Genomic DNA, 16,609 nt, shown 5'->3' with positions numbered 1-16,609 from the left:
CCATCTATACACATATTATTGGATTATTTTTTGTATGTACAATTTTACTACTGGATGGTTTTTATCTGTACATATGTACTACTGTATAGTTTTTATCTATACATATTTACTATAAAAACAATTATATCTATATGCACACATTTATTTGTGGATTGTTTTTAACTATATACATTTAGTTACAATTATACATTTAGTAACATGTACATATTATATCTATGCACTTAATAAAATGTACATATATAAAATTTGTAAAAAATATTTAACATTAAAAATAAAATCACCAAACAAAATGCATGTCAAAATATAGAGAAAAAAACATAGATATTTTTGTGCCTGAAAATCTTTAAGAAAACATTATGTTACCAAATATTTGAATATAACAAGATATGAGGGGATGTGATTGAAAAAACAAAAAAAAATTAAAAGAAAAACTAAAACATATTTTTTTTGGTTTTCTCTCACTCACAACAAATGGAATACCTTTCTGTAATTAACCATTTTCTCCTGATATTTCTATCTCACAACTAATCTATCTCACAAAAAGGGACAATACTTGGTTCACCCTAGGACTGAACCTCTTTATTCACCTCCTTATAAGATAATGAAACAAAATTTGTATATATTATTGTAAAATTAAAAACCCAAACTGCTCTTTTATAAACCAAACCGATATATAATTCCGTTCTAATTGTAAAATCTAAACTCTAACCGTTTCATTTGTAAACTTAAACTGATATATAATTTTGTTCTAATTGTAAAATCTAACCCCTTACCACCTCATTTGTAAACCCAAACATCATATAATTTCGTTCTAATTGTAAAATCTAAATCCTAACAACCTCATTTGTAAACTCAAACCGACATATAATTTCATTGTAATTGTAAAATCTAAACCCTAATCACCTCATTTGTAAACCCAAACCGACATATAATTTCGTTTTAATTGTAAAATTTAAACCCTAATCACTTTAGTTGTAAACCCAAACGACATAGAATTTCGTTAATTGTAAAATCTAAACCCTAATTCTCATTTATAAACTCAAACTGATATATAACTTCATTTAATTGTAAAATATAAATCAAGCTAATATTTAATTTTCTTTAATTAAAAGTATACATAATTTGTTTCATTAATTTTTTTTACTTTTTAATTATTTTTAAATGAAATATTAGATAGAAGATTTTGATTGCTTGAGAGGAGAGGAAGTGAATACAATCGTTCACCTCTAGGGGTGAACCTAAGTATTTATCCACAAGGGGTGGCCCCATTGACTATTTCTCAAATTTTGAATAGTATATGTACTCATTTTCCAATTAAGTTTGAGAAATGTACTATTTTGCCAAAAATCTCATTCAAGAATCAAGAAAAAGAATCTTAAAGCTTGAGGGACAAGTCAAGCTTATGTTGCTCTTCATGATTAGTAGTACTTAACAATCCTCCGTCTCCGCACCATTGTTCAAGCGCCGGTGTCCCTTCTAGAATCCTTCCTATGTTGCTTGATGATCTACCGATGTTATTGGACAGTGAAGGAGCCATCATCATTCTTTGATGGTGATGATGATGAAAATTCTCTGTTGTAGGCAATTTACCTATGGCTGGTTGTTGATCAAATGGAATTCTTGACCAGTTTAGCTGACCATAGTGGCCACCAAATCCTTTATATGAACTTACCTTATGGATCATCGAATGAGCTTGAATCCCTAATGACCTGTTGTTGTATTGTCCATGGAAAGGAAGTGGAGAGAAACCGTAAGGATGTCCAAAAGCTGAGGCTGATGCTGCTAGACGTTGTCCTCTCTTTGCCAACGTCCGCTCTCTCTTGTGTGCATTTTGGTGACCACCAAGCGCTTGTGAGCTATAGAAAGTTCTTTGACAGTAGTTGCATGAGAAAAGCTTTTGTTCTGTGGATGTAGATCCCTTAACGATACTCGTTGTGTCTATGCAGTCGATGAGATTGAGTTCTTGATTGAGATGTTCTTGACTAGAATCATGAACGTCTTTTTCTTCGTCTTTGGTTCTCTGTTCTAGGCTCTGGTTTAGAGAATCTTGATTTGGAAAAGTTTCGGAGAAAGAAACTATAGAAGCATCCATGAGAGAGCCTAAAAAGGGAACAGGTTTTTGTAGGTGATGATTTCTTATCTCTATCTCTTTCTATTATTAATAGCTATGGAAGCGGTTTTATATCAGTGAATGGGAGCAGGAGTAGATGGTATTAGAAAGGAATATACAAAGAAAACAAGACCCTACACAAGAACATTTCCTTAGGTTTTTGTAATAAGTGGACCAAAGTACTATAATGAGAGCGATAGGTAGGTTTGGTTTGCTGTCACACCCTTCACGAAACACTTTAAAGCTAGTTGATTGGAACTACACCATCTTAATACCTCTCTATCTCAATATATATATATAATAGGACCATTTCCTCGTTACGTTGCTTCCTCCTTCAATAACCCAATCCATACATTTATAGGGGTATTATTCAATCAAGATTTCGGTTTGTATAAGTCAAGAGACCTTGTTCGGATTTTAGTTTGGTGCTTTTTGTGTGTGAGAGATTAGTTCGAATTCGTATTCACTTTTACGGATAGAAAAAAGTGAATCCATTTAAACCATATATTAAACTATAGTTCAGTTTTCAGAAATTTATTGAATACTCTTGCATACATTTTTGAGATGTCATCACTCATCAAGCCAAAACGTGTATATCTTGTTGATAAAATAACCTTATAAATAGGATCAACAAGCTTATTTAAATTTGTGTTGGAAGTTGAATCCCCTATATATATAAAATGATCATGAATTCATGCTTTTTGTTTTTGTTGAAGATGGTAAATTGGTAAACTTAATAATTGAGTTTGTGCAGTTTCCACTCTATTATATATGAGAACCTTCTCTTTTATGAAGAGAAAAAAGCTAGGAGTTAAGGGATACAAAAGAAAAGACAATTGAAAACGAAGCGGTTTCTCAAAATAGTTAAAGCTAGTACATCAGATGAAACGACAGGAGAGAAAGATGACAATAAATTGGAAAGGAAGACTACTGTTAATGGACCATCCAAAATTTTTCAGGCCAGTTTAGTCTACTTTTTGTAACTCCACGAGGTAAGTGACCATTTCTGTCTCCTACTCTCCTTTGGCTTCTCGTGTGGGTCTCTCCTTCATCTGTTCCTTCCTTTGTCCTCTATTGAGACTAGAGCAAAGCTCAAACTAGTTACAGAGTTAATAACAAACCACTTGGTTAGAAGTTAGAGTATAGACCTTAATAACTTTATTGTTCCTCTTCTTCCTCTTTGATTTTGCCTCAAATATATTTTATTTAGTGGACCGTCTAATTATTAATTTGTGGGTCTAATAAAAAAATCATCTATGGAAATATCTACACTCATAGAACAACTTGTAAACCACTCAAATTAATTACTCTCATAAGTCTTAACACACTTACATATGCAATGATAAAAGGATGAGAGTATATATATTTATCGATTTTGTTTCGTATCTTAGTGAGAAATTGTTGACCATGTTTGTGACTTGAAGAATAGTATTAAAAGATAAACCTTTTAAATTTGTGTAAATCTTAAAGGAAACCACGATCTTCTTCTTTATCGTCTAAAGAGTTTTGTGGATTTGTCAAAATGTATTTTGGTTTCCCACTAAATTTCATCGTGATATACAAACTAAGGTTGCATGACAAAAGTCGCTTTCTTCAACCACTTGAAACTTTTCTTTTCGAAAGCCACGTCGGCGCAAGATCAAACCCACTTGAGCGTCGAGTAAACGTGTTTCTTTCTCAACATCTTCAATAGTATAATTCCTAACAATCTAACCACTTTAACATTTCCAACGTTTAACTTATAGCAGCCAAGTCTAATTTACTTGAGCTAGATATGAAATAGAACTTTAAACTTTGTATATTTGTCGTATGGGATTGCGACCTAGTTATTGGGTCCAACGTTTACATATGGCCGACACACAGAAATGGGAAAGCTGATTCAGAATTACATATTATCTTCATTAGAAAAAAATCTAAGTGATTCTAATCAAATGGTTAAGGTTCTACCTATACATATTTTTCTTTTTTATTGTAATTTATGGTATTTTGCATTGTAAAAATTGGATTGTAAGTTGGATACTGTCTATCTAAATGATGTGAAAAAATGTTTTCAAAAGTTATTTTATAATTAGTATATAATTGGTGGGAATTTTTCTGCGTTTTATCTCAGTCATTGTGTACTTGCGATTCGCCTTATTAGTAAACAATTTTTTTTTCTCAACCACACATGCATTAAAACTATATGATTAGAAGCCCAATATGAAGGAATATAGTTTACAAAAGTAGTTTCAGAAACAATCAATCGGAAAGAATGAGCAAGACAAACTCATAATTATTTGATAGTAATCTATCTATCTTTTAATTTTATTTTATACTTTTAGGATTCCATTGTTCTTTTTATGGATTCTTAAAATCTTAGTAAATCCATTGTTATTGTTTTTGTAGTTTTTAAATTCCATTCAAAAATTTTTGTTAATTTTCTTATAAGTAAGTTGTATTTTTATTATAATCTAGTGTTATTGAAATATAACTTAACTTTTTCAGTAATACTTAGAACTGATCTCTACAAAATTTAATAAATCGTGTTGGTAGATGCAATAAATTACTAATATAAATGAATATTGAAAATGAATATTGTGAATTGTCAAAGTTTATTATGGATTATGTTAGCTTTATGAGTATTCTAATTTTCCACGTATAATATTATATGATATAGTTTACATCAATCATGGTCAAAAGATACAGAACATTGGATCTCACTTTAAACAGATGGTGACATGTAGCTATTCATAATTTATCCCGTATGTAAATATTTGATCTGTCTTTCAATTTCTTAAAATTAATTCTCAAATACTCCTTTAAATTTCTGTAAAACTTTTGTCTTTCTGTAAAACTTTTGTCTACTTTTTAATCTGAAAATGCTATGTATGAGAAATAGTTAAGTGTCATATAGTCTAAACAGTAACTCGGTTTTTGGGGCCTTATTATAATATAATATTTTACAAGATTAGCTAAATTTACTCAATTCAATAAAGTGACAAGTTACACATTTGCAATGATGATTTCTTTAAGTGGAATTATATTATTGGTAAAAAATTTTAAAAGTAACTAACCCAAATAATACACTTGCAGAAATAACAAACGTTGGTAGTAGTAACCACTTTGGAAATTTGTCACAAAAAAAAAACAATCTTTGGAATTGCTTATGATGAATTGATTGTTTTGAATTTGATGCGAGATGATGAATTGATTTGATGTGATGTAGTGAATGTCTCATTTGCATGGATAAATAGTTTATTTGTTGTTGGTTATCATTTTTTTTTGGTCATCTTAACTTTTTCATAAAAGTTATATACCAAAACGGCGGTTAACAACATAACCCCGGAAACTATAGCCAACAGATAAAGAACCATTCTTACAAGTTTAAGCCGACAGGTAACACATCTTTGGAGACTAGGACTAAAAAAAGAACAAAAACAAAAACCAAGACCTATAGTAAAAGTTTACAAAGGGAATGAAAGAAGGATCAAAGTTCTAAAACTGCCCAACTGAAAATGAGCGAATTCCACTAAGCTTTCCCATAGAACCTGTAAGCGTCGGAGAGTACCCAGAAGACTGGAAGCACTAAGAGAGCACACCGTAGCAAAGCCATCAACAAACCGGCAGGAACGAAAGCAGAATTCAAACCATCACAGAGAAACAGAAACAACAACCACCACAACAAACCAGAACCCCATGGAAGGCAATCCAAACTAGGAGCAAAGAAAAACCTTGCGAATCGACCTGAGACAAATCAAAGAAGACCAGCAGCTCTTACACACGGACCCTCGTCGACCTAGCTTCAGCTATCTACAGACCCAAAACTAGTAACTTCCTCGCAAGAGAAGAGCTGCAGGACGATTCCACTGCTATTGTCAAGAACTCAACTCCAAAACTCCAAAAAGCCACAGAGGAGAGTTAGTAGATGACTAGCAACAAAAAAGACATCTGAATGACAAGCACAAGGGACAATACCTAGCTCGCAACGCCAACACTAACAGACCAACAGACCAAACCTAGCAGAAGATCTAAGAACCAATTCAAACCCTTAACCCGAAAAGGCAGACTTGCGTAGATAACATAAACCACAACTCAAAGCAAACTAAAAACCTTCGATAAAGGCCACAACGACACTAAAACCAACACAACCTTGTTGAAAAACCTGCAATCTAGAGAAGAGAGAGACGAGAGAGATACAATACCAGTCCATGAGACGACACTCGTTCGTCTCTTTCAAGCAACTAGCGATAAGAGCACCACCAGATCTAAGCCACAACCTAGACTAATCCGTTAAGAAACGCATCCGTCTCTAACCACAACCAACTCTCTCCGCCGATGGCTTCCTTTCCTACCCCGTTCTTCGCTTCGCTTCATAGAGGGATTTGACGACAAGATCGCTACAACTCCGAAAGCAACAGATCTAAACCAAATAGACTAAAGAAAGACGACGACTAAGATGCAAGACAAGGTTCTACACCCTCCCACAGCTCCGGAAAGGAACCTGGCAGCCGGAGAGGGCAGATCGGAAATCTAAAGATGTTGTCGCGGCGGCTGAAGTTGAGAGAGAAATTAGGGCGAGCTGTTCAGATATTCAATTGATGATGTTCTTTCGATCTTGTTGGTTATCTACATACGGTAAAAAGGCTGTAAATAATATGATTAAATAGTTTTGAGTACGAAACATATTACTTCCTCTATTTTAACAAGAGTGTTATTTTAATCTTTTTTTTGTTTCACAAAGAATACTATTCTACATTTCTAATGTATTTTTAAGGGAGAATTACTAGTTTAACCCAAATTGAGCAGTTAATTGCTAGATTAGCTCCTAAAATTTGAGGGTCAGTTGGGTTAGTTTCATACCAAAAATACCTTTTTTTGCTTTGTTAGGAAAAAAACAAAAGTCAATATTACCCTTTGTAAAAAATTCCTGCAATTTCGTTTTTTTTTTTTTTTTTTNTCAGCCACCACCGAATGACACAGATTTTGTTTCGGCTTCTTCTCAAACAATCCTCTTTGTCACTGGCGTCGGTAACTGGCTGAAGAAGTGAAAATCAGTGTTTAGAGTTATTAATCGGGTTTTTTTTGGGATTGTAAAATCTCATTGTCGTCGGCGGAAGAAGCAAGGTTTGAAATTAAAAAGCAAGACCCAAAACAAAAACAGGAATAATCGACAATTGCAATTAACAATTCTGTTCATACATAATAACCCATTAAAAAACTCACCACCGGAACAGAACAGAACAAAGAAAATCAGCCACCACCGAATGACACAGATTTTGTTTCGGCTTCTTCTCAAACAATCCTCTTTGTCACTGGCGTCGGTAACTGGCTGAAGAAGTGAAAATCAGTGTTTAGAGTTATTAATCGGGTTTTTTTTGGGATTGTAAAATCTCATTGTCGTCGGCGGAAGAAGCAAGGTTTGAAATTAAAAAGCAAGACCCAAAACAAAAACAGGAATAATCGACAATTGCAATTAACAATTCTGTTCATACATAATAACCCATTAAAAAACTCACCACCGGAACAGAACAGAACAAAGAAAATCAGCCACCACCGAATGACACAGATTTTGTTTCGGCTTCTTCTCAAACAATCCTCTTTGTCACTGGCGTCGGTAACTGGCTGAAGAAGTGAAAATCAGTGTTTAGAGTTATTAATCGGGTTTTTTTTGGGATTGTAAAATCTCATTGTCGTCGGCGGAAGAAGCAAGGTTTGAAATTAAAAAGCAAGACCCAAAACAAAAACAGGAATAATCGACAATTGCAATTAACAATTCTGTTCATACATAATAACCCATTAAAAAACTCACCACCGGAACAGAACAGAACAAAGAAAATCAGCCACCACCGAATGACACAGATTTTGTTTCGGCTTCTTCTCAAACAATCCTCTTTGTCACTGGCGTCGGTAACTGGCTGAAGAAGTGAAAATCAGTGTTTAGAGTTATTAATCGGGTTTTTTTTGGGATTGTAAAATCTCATTGTCGTCGGCGGAAGAAGCAAGGTTTGAAATTAAAAAGCAAGACCCAAAACAAAAACAGGAATAATCGACAATTGCAATTAACAATTCTGTTCATACATAATAACCCATTAAAAAACTCACCACCGGAACAGAACAGAACAAAGAAAATCAGCCACCACCGAATGACACAGATTTTGTTTCGGCTTCTTCTCAAACAATCCTCTTTGTCACTGGCGTCGGTAACTGGCTGAAGAAGTGAAAATCAGTGTTTAGAGTTATTAATCGGGTTTTTTTTGGGATTGTAAAATCTCATTGTCGTCGGCGGAAGAAGCAAGGTTTGAAATTAAAAAGCAAGACCCAAAACAAAAACAGGAATAATCGACAATTGCAATTAACAATTCTGTTCATACATAATAACCCATTAAAAAACTCACCACCGGAACAGAACAGAACAAAGAAAATCAGCCACCACCGAATGACACAGATTTTGTTTCGGCTTCTTCTCAAACAATCCTCTTTGTCACTGGCGTCGGTAACTGGCTGAAGAAGTGAAAATCAGTGTTTAGAGTTATTAATCGGGTTTTTTTTGGGATTGTAAAATCTCATTGTCGTCGGCGGAAGAAGCAAGGTTTGAAATTAAAAAGCAAGACCCAAAACAAAAACAGGAATAATCGACAATTGCAATTAACAATTCTGTTCATACATAATAACCCATTAAAAAACTCACCACCGGAACAGAACAGAACAAAGAAAATCAGCCACCACCGAATGACACAGATTTTGTTTCGGCTTCTTCTCAAACAATCCTCTTTGTCACTGGCGTCGGTAACTGGCTGAAGAAGTGAAAATCAGTGTTTAGAGTTATTAATCGGGTTTTTTTTGGGATTGTAAAATCTCATTGTCGTCGGCGGAAGAAGCAAGGTTTGAAATTAAAAAGCAAGACCCAAAACAAAAACAGGAATAATCGACAATTGCAATTAACAATTCTGTTCATACATAATAACCCATTAAAAAACTCACCACCGGAACAGAACAGAACAAAGAAAATCAGCCACCACCGAATGACACAGATTTTGTTTCGGCTTCTTCTCAAACAATCCTCTTTGTCACTGGCGTCGGTAACTGGCTGAAGAAGTGAAAATCAGTGTTTAGAGTTATTAATCGGGTTTTTTTTGGGATTGTAAAATCTCATTGTCGTCGGCGGAAGAAGCAAGGTTTGAAATTAAAAAGCAAGACCCAAAACAAAAACAGGAATAATCGACAATTGCAATTAACAATTCTGTTCATACATAATAACCCATTAAAAAACTCACCACCGGAACAGAACAGAACAAAGAAAATCAGCCACCACCGAATGACACAGATTTTGTTTCGGCTTCTTCTCAAACAATCCTCTTTGTCACTGGCGTCGGTAACTGGCTGAAGAAGTGAAAATCAGTGTTTAGAGTTATTAATCGGGTTTTTTTTGGGATTGTAAAATCTCATTGTCGTCGGCGGAAGAAGCAAGGTTTGAAATTAAAAAGCAAGACCCAAAACAAAAACAGGAATAATCGACAATTGCAATTAACAATTCTGTTCATACATAATAACCCATTAAAAAACTCACCACCGGAACAGAACAGAACAAAGAAAATCAGCCACCACCGAATGACACAGATTTTGTTTCGGCTTCTTCTCAAACAATCCTCTTTGTCACTGGCGTCGGTAACTGGCTGAAGAAGTGAAAATCAGTGTTTAGAGTTATTAATCGGGTTTTTTTTGGGATTGTAAAATCTCATTGTCGTCGGCGGAAGAAGCAAGGTTTGAAATTAAAAAGCAAGACCCAAAACAAAAACAGGAATAATCGACAATTGCAATTAACAATTCTGTTCATACATAATAACCCATTAAAAAACTCACCACCGGAACAGAACAGAACAAAGAAAATCAGCCACCACCGAATGACACAGATTTTGTTTCGGCTTCTTCTCAAACAATCCTCTTTGTCACTGGCGTCGGTAACTGGCTGAAGAAGTGAAAATCAGTGTTTAGAGTTATTAATCGGGTTTTTTTTGGGATTGTAAAATCTCATTGTCGTCGGCGGAAGAAGCAAGGTTTGAAATTAAAAAGCAAGACCCAAAACAAAAACAGGAATAATCGACAATTGCAATTAACAATTCTGTTCATACATAATAACCCATTAAAAAACTCACCACCGGAACAGAACAGAACAAAGAAAATCAGCCACCACCGAATGACACAGATTTTGTTTCGGCTTCTTCTCAAACAATCCTCTTTGTCACTGGCGTCGGTAACTGGCTGAAGAAGTGAAAATCAGTGTTTAGAGTTATTAATCGGGTTTTTTTTGGGATTGTAAAATCTCATTGTCGTCGGCGGAAGAAGCAAGGTTTGAAATTAAAAAGCAAGACCCAAAACAAAAACAGGAATAATCGACAATTGCAATTAACAATTCTGTTCATACATAATAACCCATTAAAAAACTCACCACCGGAACAGAACAGAACAAAGAAAATCAGCCACCACCGAATGACACAGATTTTGTTTCGGCTTCTTCTCAAACAATCCTCTTTGTCACTGGCGTCGGTAACTGGCTGAAGAAGTGAAAATCAGTGTTTAGAGTTATTAATCGGGTTTTTTTTGGGATTGTAAAATCTCATTGTCGTCGGCGGAAGAAGCAAGGTTTGAAATTAAAAAGCAAGACCCAAAACAAAAACAGGAATAATCGACAATTGCAATTAACAATTCTGTTCATACATAATAACCCATTAAAAAACTCACCACCGGAACAGAACAGAACAAAGAAAATCAGCCACCACCGAATGACACAGATTTTGTTTCGGCTTCTTCTCAAACAATCCTCTTTGTCACTGGCGTCGGTAACTGGCTGAAGAAGTGAAAATCAGTGTTTAGAGTTATTAATCGGGTTTTTTTTGGGATTGTAAAATCTCATTGTCGTCGGCGGAAGAAGCAAGGTTTGAAATTAAAAAGCAAGACCCAAAACAAAAACAGGAATAATCGACAATTGCAATTAACAATTCTGTTCATACATAATAACCCATTAAAAAACTCACCACCGGAACAGAACAGAACAAAGAAAATCAGCCACCACCGAATGACACAGATTTTGTTTCGGCTTCTTCTCAAACAATCCTCTTTGTCACTGGCGTCGGTAACTGGCTGAAGAAGTGAAAATCAGTGTTTAGAGTTATTAATCGGGTTTTTTTTGGGATTGTAAAATCTCATTGTCGTCGGCGGAAGAAGCAAGGTTTGAAATTAAAAAGCAAGACCCAAAACAAAAACAGGAATAATCGACAATTGCAATTAACAATTCTGTTCATACATAATAACCCATTAAAAAACTCACCACCGGAACAGAACAGAACAAAGAAAATCAGCCACCACCGAATGACACAGATTTTGTTTCGGCTTCTTCTCAAACAATCCTCTTTGTCACTGGCGTCGGTAACTGGCTGAAGAAGTGAAAATCAGTGTTTAGAGTTATTAATCGGGTTTTTTTTGGGATTGTAAAATCTCATTGTCGTCGGCGGAAGAAGCAAGGTTTGAAATTAAAAAGCAAGACCCAAAACAAAAACAGGAATAATCGACAATTGCAATTAACAATTCTGTTCATACATAATAACCCATTAAAAAACTCACCACCGGAACAGAACAGAACAAAGAAAATCAGCCACCACCGAATGACACAGATTTTGTTTCGGCTTCTTCTCAAACAATCCTCTTTGTCACTGGCGTCGGTAACTGGCTGGAGAAGTGAAAATCGGTGTTTAGAGTTATTAATCGGGTTTTTTTTGGGATTGTAAAATCTCTTTGTCGTCGGCGGAAGAAGCAAGGTTTGAGTTTTTTTGAGAAAAGGGAAAACGAATGTCGGACAAAAAAAGGTTTGAGATTTCATTTTTTTTTAATTACTCACTCATTTTTTATTTCACTTATTTCCTATTTTACTTTCTTTGGGCTTTTGGTAATTTGAACACAAATTTGTGTCATTCTAGTTTTTCCCTAAGGGAGGGTGTCAATCTAGCAATATTTTTCAAATTTTGTGTCAATCTGGTCTATTTTCACTATTTTTAATGTTAATTTTTTAATTTACCCCTAAACCTAAAGCTCATTTCATTAATTTAAAACCATTAAATAAGGATAAACATGTGCTCTCTCTGTCCCTAAATTGATGTTTTAGAAAAAAATTCTGTTTCTAAAAGATTGATTTTTTTGATTAAAAAACTAAAATAATTTTTTACTTTATATTTGTTTCCAAGTGGCATATTACTTAGAGATCTCCAACCCATCTCTATTTTTTTCTCTATAATAGAAATGAGTTTTACTCCAACTCACCTCTATTCTCCCCTCCAAAATACAAGAGAGTTCTTCTATATATAGAAAAAAAAAAACGATATCTATTTTAGAGGTGAGAATATAGGTGGGTTGGAATAAAATTTATTTCTATTATAAAGAAAAAAATAGAGAAAATTATTGGAGATGATCTTAGTGGAATATATTTTCTTTTTCTACAAAAAAATAATGATAAATTAGGTTAGAAATAAAAAGTTTAACTTTTTCTTAATATATGTTAAAATATTGAAATATTAATCTATGAAAGACAGAAAAAATATATTTAAGTTTTTTTTAATCTATGTGAAATGTGTCAAACTGACACTTTTGTGAAATAAAAGAAATAATTCAGAACAGTTGACCCAAATTCCAAAAAGAAATATAAATCATGATTAGTCTGGATTTCGGTTTGGGTTATCTGAATAAATATATGTTAATTTATTTAAATTATATTACTACTATTAAAACATGTTAATTTATTTTGTTTATGAAAAAGTAATGAGAAAACTGACCGGAGATAACAGGAAACACACCCTCACATATAACTCCAAATGTAGACAGTTGTCTAATCACATAAACAACCAAATCTACTTTTGGTAGATTTTATGTCTCATCCAAAATTTTGAAGCAAAATGTCTTTCAAACCATACATAGAAATTCTCTTCAGATCTAATATATTCAAGTGCAGTCTCTAAAAACTAGGAGAAAAAATGTTTCTGCAAAATAATGCATGTTATTAGTATCTACTAAATTTCTTAATTAGGATTGAATAAGGTAAAATGTTAAACTAAGTGAAAATGATAAAACGAACAAATGGAAACGGGTTGGTTTTAAGAAAGAGAGTCAACTGATTGCTAAAATTGGATTATCCTGACCGTGCACTGCCGATAGTAATGACTGCTTTACCGTGACGTTTGCGTAGGCCATCTGAACTAGGTTGTGACAAAACAATAGATCAACCGGATGGATACACATATTGGATCATACATAGCAAGATGAATCAATCTTTTTTGGTGCTTAATAAGAGCGATGTAGTGTCACTCTTCAAAATTATAAATCGTTTTTACCGTTTAAAAAGATTAAAGATCGATGTTTAAATGTCGTTAGAATATATCAATCGGTAGAACTGTTACGGTTCTACCATAACATCTGATCATGGGCAAAATATATGGTGGCTAATGAAAACGACCAATGGGAATTGTGGGATAATCCTACATGGCAATATGCTCCCAAGTGGAAGATAAGAGATTCCTGGATTGGACACATATGGGGCGTAGTTCATTCAAAGAATATCATCATCTTTGGGAGTAAAGAAATGAGAAACGAAAGCTACAAACAAGTAAATCTTTGGAGATAACTATTCTACTTCTTCTGATCTACAACAGCTTGTAAGAATGTTAAGCCAATAATATCTGATACCATTGTTTGATCAGCTTGCGGGTTTAGAGATTGCTCCTGCAGCAAACAACAAATTCCTCCGAGAAAACTGCACCAATGTAAAACCTGGGTTATAGTATATGTATATGCTTGATCAACGAGCTTTGCAATCCTAGGGGTTAGGTGAAAGGTTCTATATGATGGAAAAGTTTTTTTTTTTTGGCACACACCCTGAAACTTTGGTTCTAATCAATGTTTGTTCAGTAATTGTCGGGATGAGTTTATTTACTAACAAGCACAACGTGACAGACTTACCAGAGAATCCAACAATGAGAACTATCTTAGTAGTGTTCTGAGAATGGTGGAACTTATTCTAGTAAAGAAAGCGTAACTTACTCGGAGAGCATGAACTGGTGTGGACTTGGTGGGGAAAGTCCTGAGTGAGCGCAATCTGTTCGAGTTCACATTCCTGACACAATAAATATATTTGTAAACAAAACAATCTACTCTTCAAAAATAGCAATGATACAACTTTGGAAGAAGCAAACTCACTTTTCCTCGGCCTTTGTTGATTTAGTACTTGAGGTGACGTCCCACAGTTTCACTGTGCAGTCTGCGGATCCAGAGGCCAGAAGAGAGCCCTCACCGCTGAAACAGAAAAATAGGTTAGTCAGAAGTTCTAGTAGTTCTTGAGTGATCGGAATTGCGGTTTCACTATTCAAAGCAAGCAGACTTGACCAACCAAAGCCAGTCATTCCATTAACGACTCAACAGATATTAGCGCTCTACAACTTTCCCCAACCCATGACAAGAACTCCTCCGTAAAAGTTAACATAAGAGTGTGTGTGGCTATAGAAAAATCTACCAGTCCAGTAGTAAGTTGAACCAATAGACATAGAAATAGCCACACCTCACAACTCTAGTTCAAAACCCTGAACTACCTTTAAACAATGTTGTCCTAGAACAAACTCAGATATTATAAGCTATCAACCAAAACAAATACTTCGCTGACAAGGGATCATAGTACGTTTTCTTTGGATTTCACAAACTCAAACAAAAACTGAACGATCAAAGAATACTGATTGCTTCTTGTCTCGATCTCTCACCTGTAAGCGAGACTCCAGACACATGAGTTATGGCCCATGAGAGGTGTGATGCAGCGAGCTGTTGATAGGTCCCACATCATTATGGTGCCATCTTCATCACCGGATGCCATATATCTCCCATCTGGAGACATTGCCAATGATAAAACCATACTCCTGTGCCCAATGAATATCCGGACACATTCCCCTGTTTGCACGTCCCAGAGTCTAACTGTCTTATCACTAGAGCCGGTTGCAATGTAGTTACAATTGGGATGCCACTGTACACACTGAAATCAAATTCATTTGGTAAGTACAACGAAAGTCATGTCAATGTACATCCAAAGGGAAATTAATATATGCTAATCATCTGTATTAATGTCAATCCTAATAATCCATCATAAGCTCATGACTTCAGGTGGACTGGCTAACAACCTTTGGATCAACTATAAACTCGATGATTTATAAGTTATTACTGCCAATGCTACGTAAAATCAAAGTGGCAACTATTCTAAGTCAATAAAGAATCCAATGTGTTAACTAAAGCATTTTAAACTGTGGTAAATTTAACTCCAATTGCATACCAAAACGCTTTGAATTTTATCCATGCATGAGTTAACCACTCAAGTCTCAAATGGTCTCTTTAATTTTTAAACCTTTGCAAATTAAAACCCAAACTATGAAGGTGATGGAGTGACAGACTTACATCGACATCGGATAGATGCCCTGCCATTATTCGGAGAGGTTGTATTCGGTCCATTGACCAAATCCGTGCAGTACGATCATGAGAACAGCTTGCAAAGTAATGCCCAAAAGGACTAAACTGCACCATGAAACGAGTATATAACATGTCTGTCCACCATACATTGCAATTTAAGTAAGAAAAACATGTAAAATTGAACAGTTATACCTGGACATCCCATACAGGGTAATTATGACCCTTGTAGCACACAAGATTGGCATTTAATTGTGTGCTCCAGAGTCGTACTGCACATATGAAAACATGAATTGTAACTAAGAGAACTCCAAACTAATGAGAAAGTATATGGATATGTAGAAGGACGGACATATACATACTTGTTGTATCTGCTGAAGAAGACAAAACAAAATCTCCTGGAGGACTGAAAGTGGCCGAGTAAACAGGCCCTGAGTGACCCAGTAATAATGTATAATTTCTTCTGCCATTTGGTGCTATGGTTGGATCATTTGTATCATTTTCACCCTGCAAAGCACCTGGAACCAAACAACTTAAATACAAACGAGAATCATGCAAACCCAACAAGGGACGTGTATGAGACAAATTCATTCTTAATTGTAGATGTCAATAACATGTTCCCACAATGAATGCTATCATAAAAATTATTGTTTCAGAGTAAAAACATACCACTGCCAGTTTGTCCTATCTTAGCCATGTCCCAGACCTGAACACCATGATTGTAACTTAGGCATCATTAAAGAGAGGAAGAAAACGAGAAAGGGAAACGTATCCCAACCATCCAAGACGTACATACCTTTATTGATGAATCTGAGAACCCACCAGCAACCAGAGATCCATCATGAGATATAGATGCACAGTTTAACCTGGGAACAATAACAGAGTGAGTACAAGTTGCAAATAAATAATACAAACTAGGAGGAGAGGTGGACATTACCCGTTATGAGTATTAACAAATGTATAAAAGCTGACAGATGGCATTGCAACACTACTCAACTGCACACGGTTTCTCAGGTCTTCAAGGATAGATTGCTCTAC

General features: G+C 34.9%; 1 protein-coding gene and 1 pseudogene across 1 annotated transcript; both read right to left on the bottom strand.

Moving 5' to 3' along the window:
• LOC104706836 (zinc finger protein 3-like) lies at window positions 1,296-2,208 on the bottom strand. The gene has a single exon (XM_010423059.2). The coding sequence runs from the start codon at window positions 2,090-2,092 to the stop codon at window positions 1,376-1,378; it is 717 nt and encodes a 238-aa protein (XP_010421361.1). The 5' UTR covers window positions 2,093-2,208; the 3' UTR covers window positions 1,296-1,375.
• Window positions 13,567-16,609, bottom strand: part of LOC104706835 — a 6,676-nt pseudogene continuing 3,633 nt past the window's right edge.

Source organism: Camelina sativa, chromosome 8 (genome assembly GCF_000633955.1).
Source record: "Camelina sativa cultivar DH55 chromosome 8, Cs, whole genome shotgun sequence".
Lineage (NCBI taxonomy): Eukaryota > Viridiplantae > Streptophyta > Magnoliopsida > Brassicales > Brassicaceae > Camelina > Camelina sativa.
The sequence above is the reverse complement of the archived record's forward strand: the minus strand, read 5'-3'. Positions and strand labels throughout refer to the sequence as shown.

Excerpts from the sequence above, each read along its gene's own strand:
- LOC104706836 (XM_010423059.2), bottom strand. The coding sequence starts at position 2,092 with ATGGATGCTTCTATAGTTTCTTTCTCCGAAACTTTTCCAAATCAAGAT.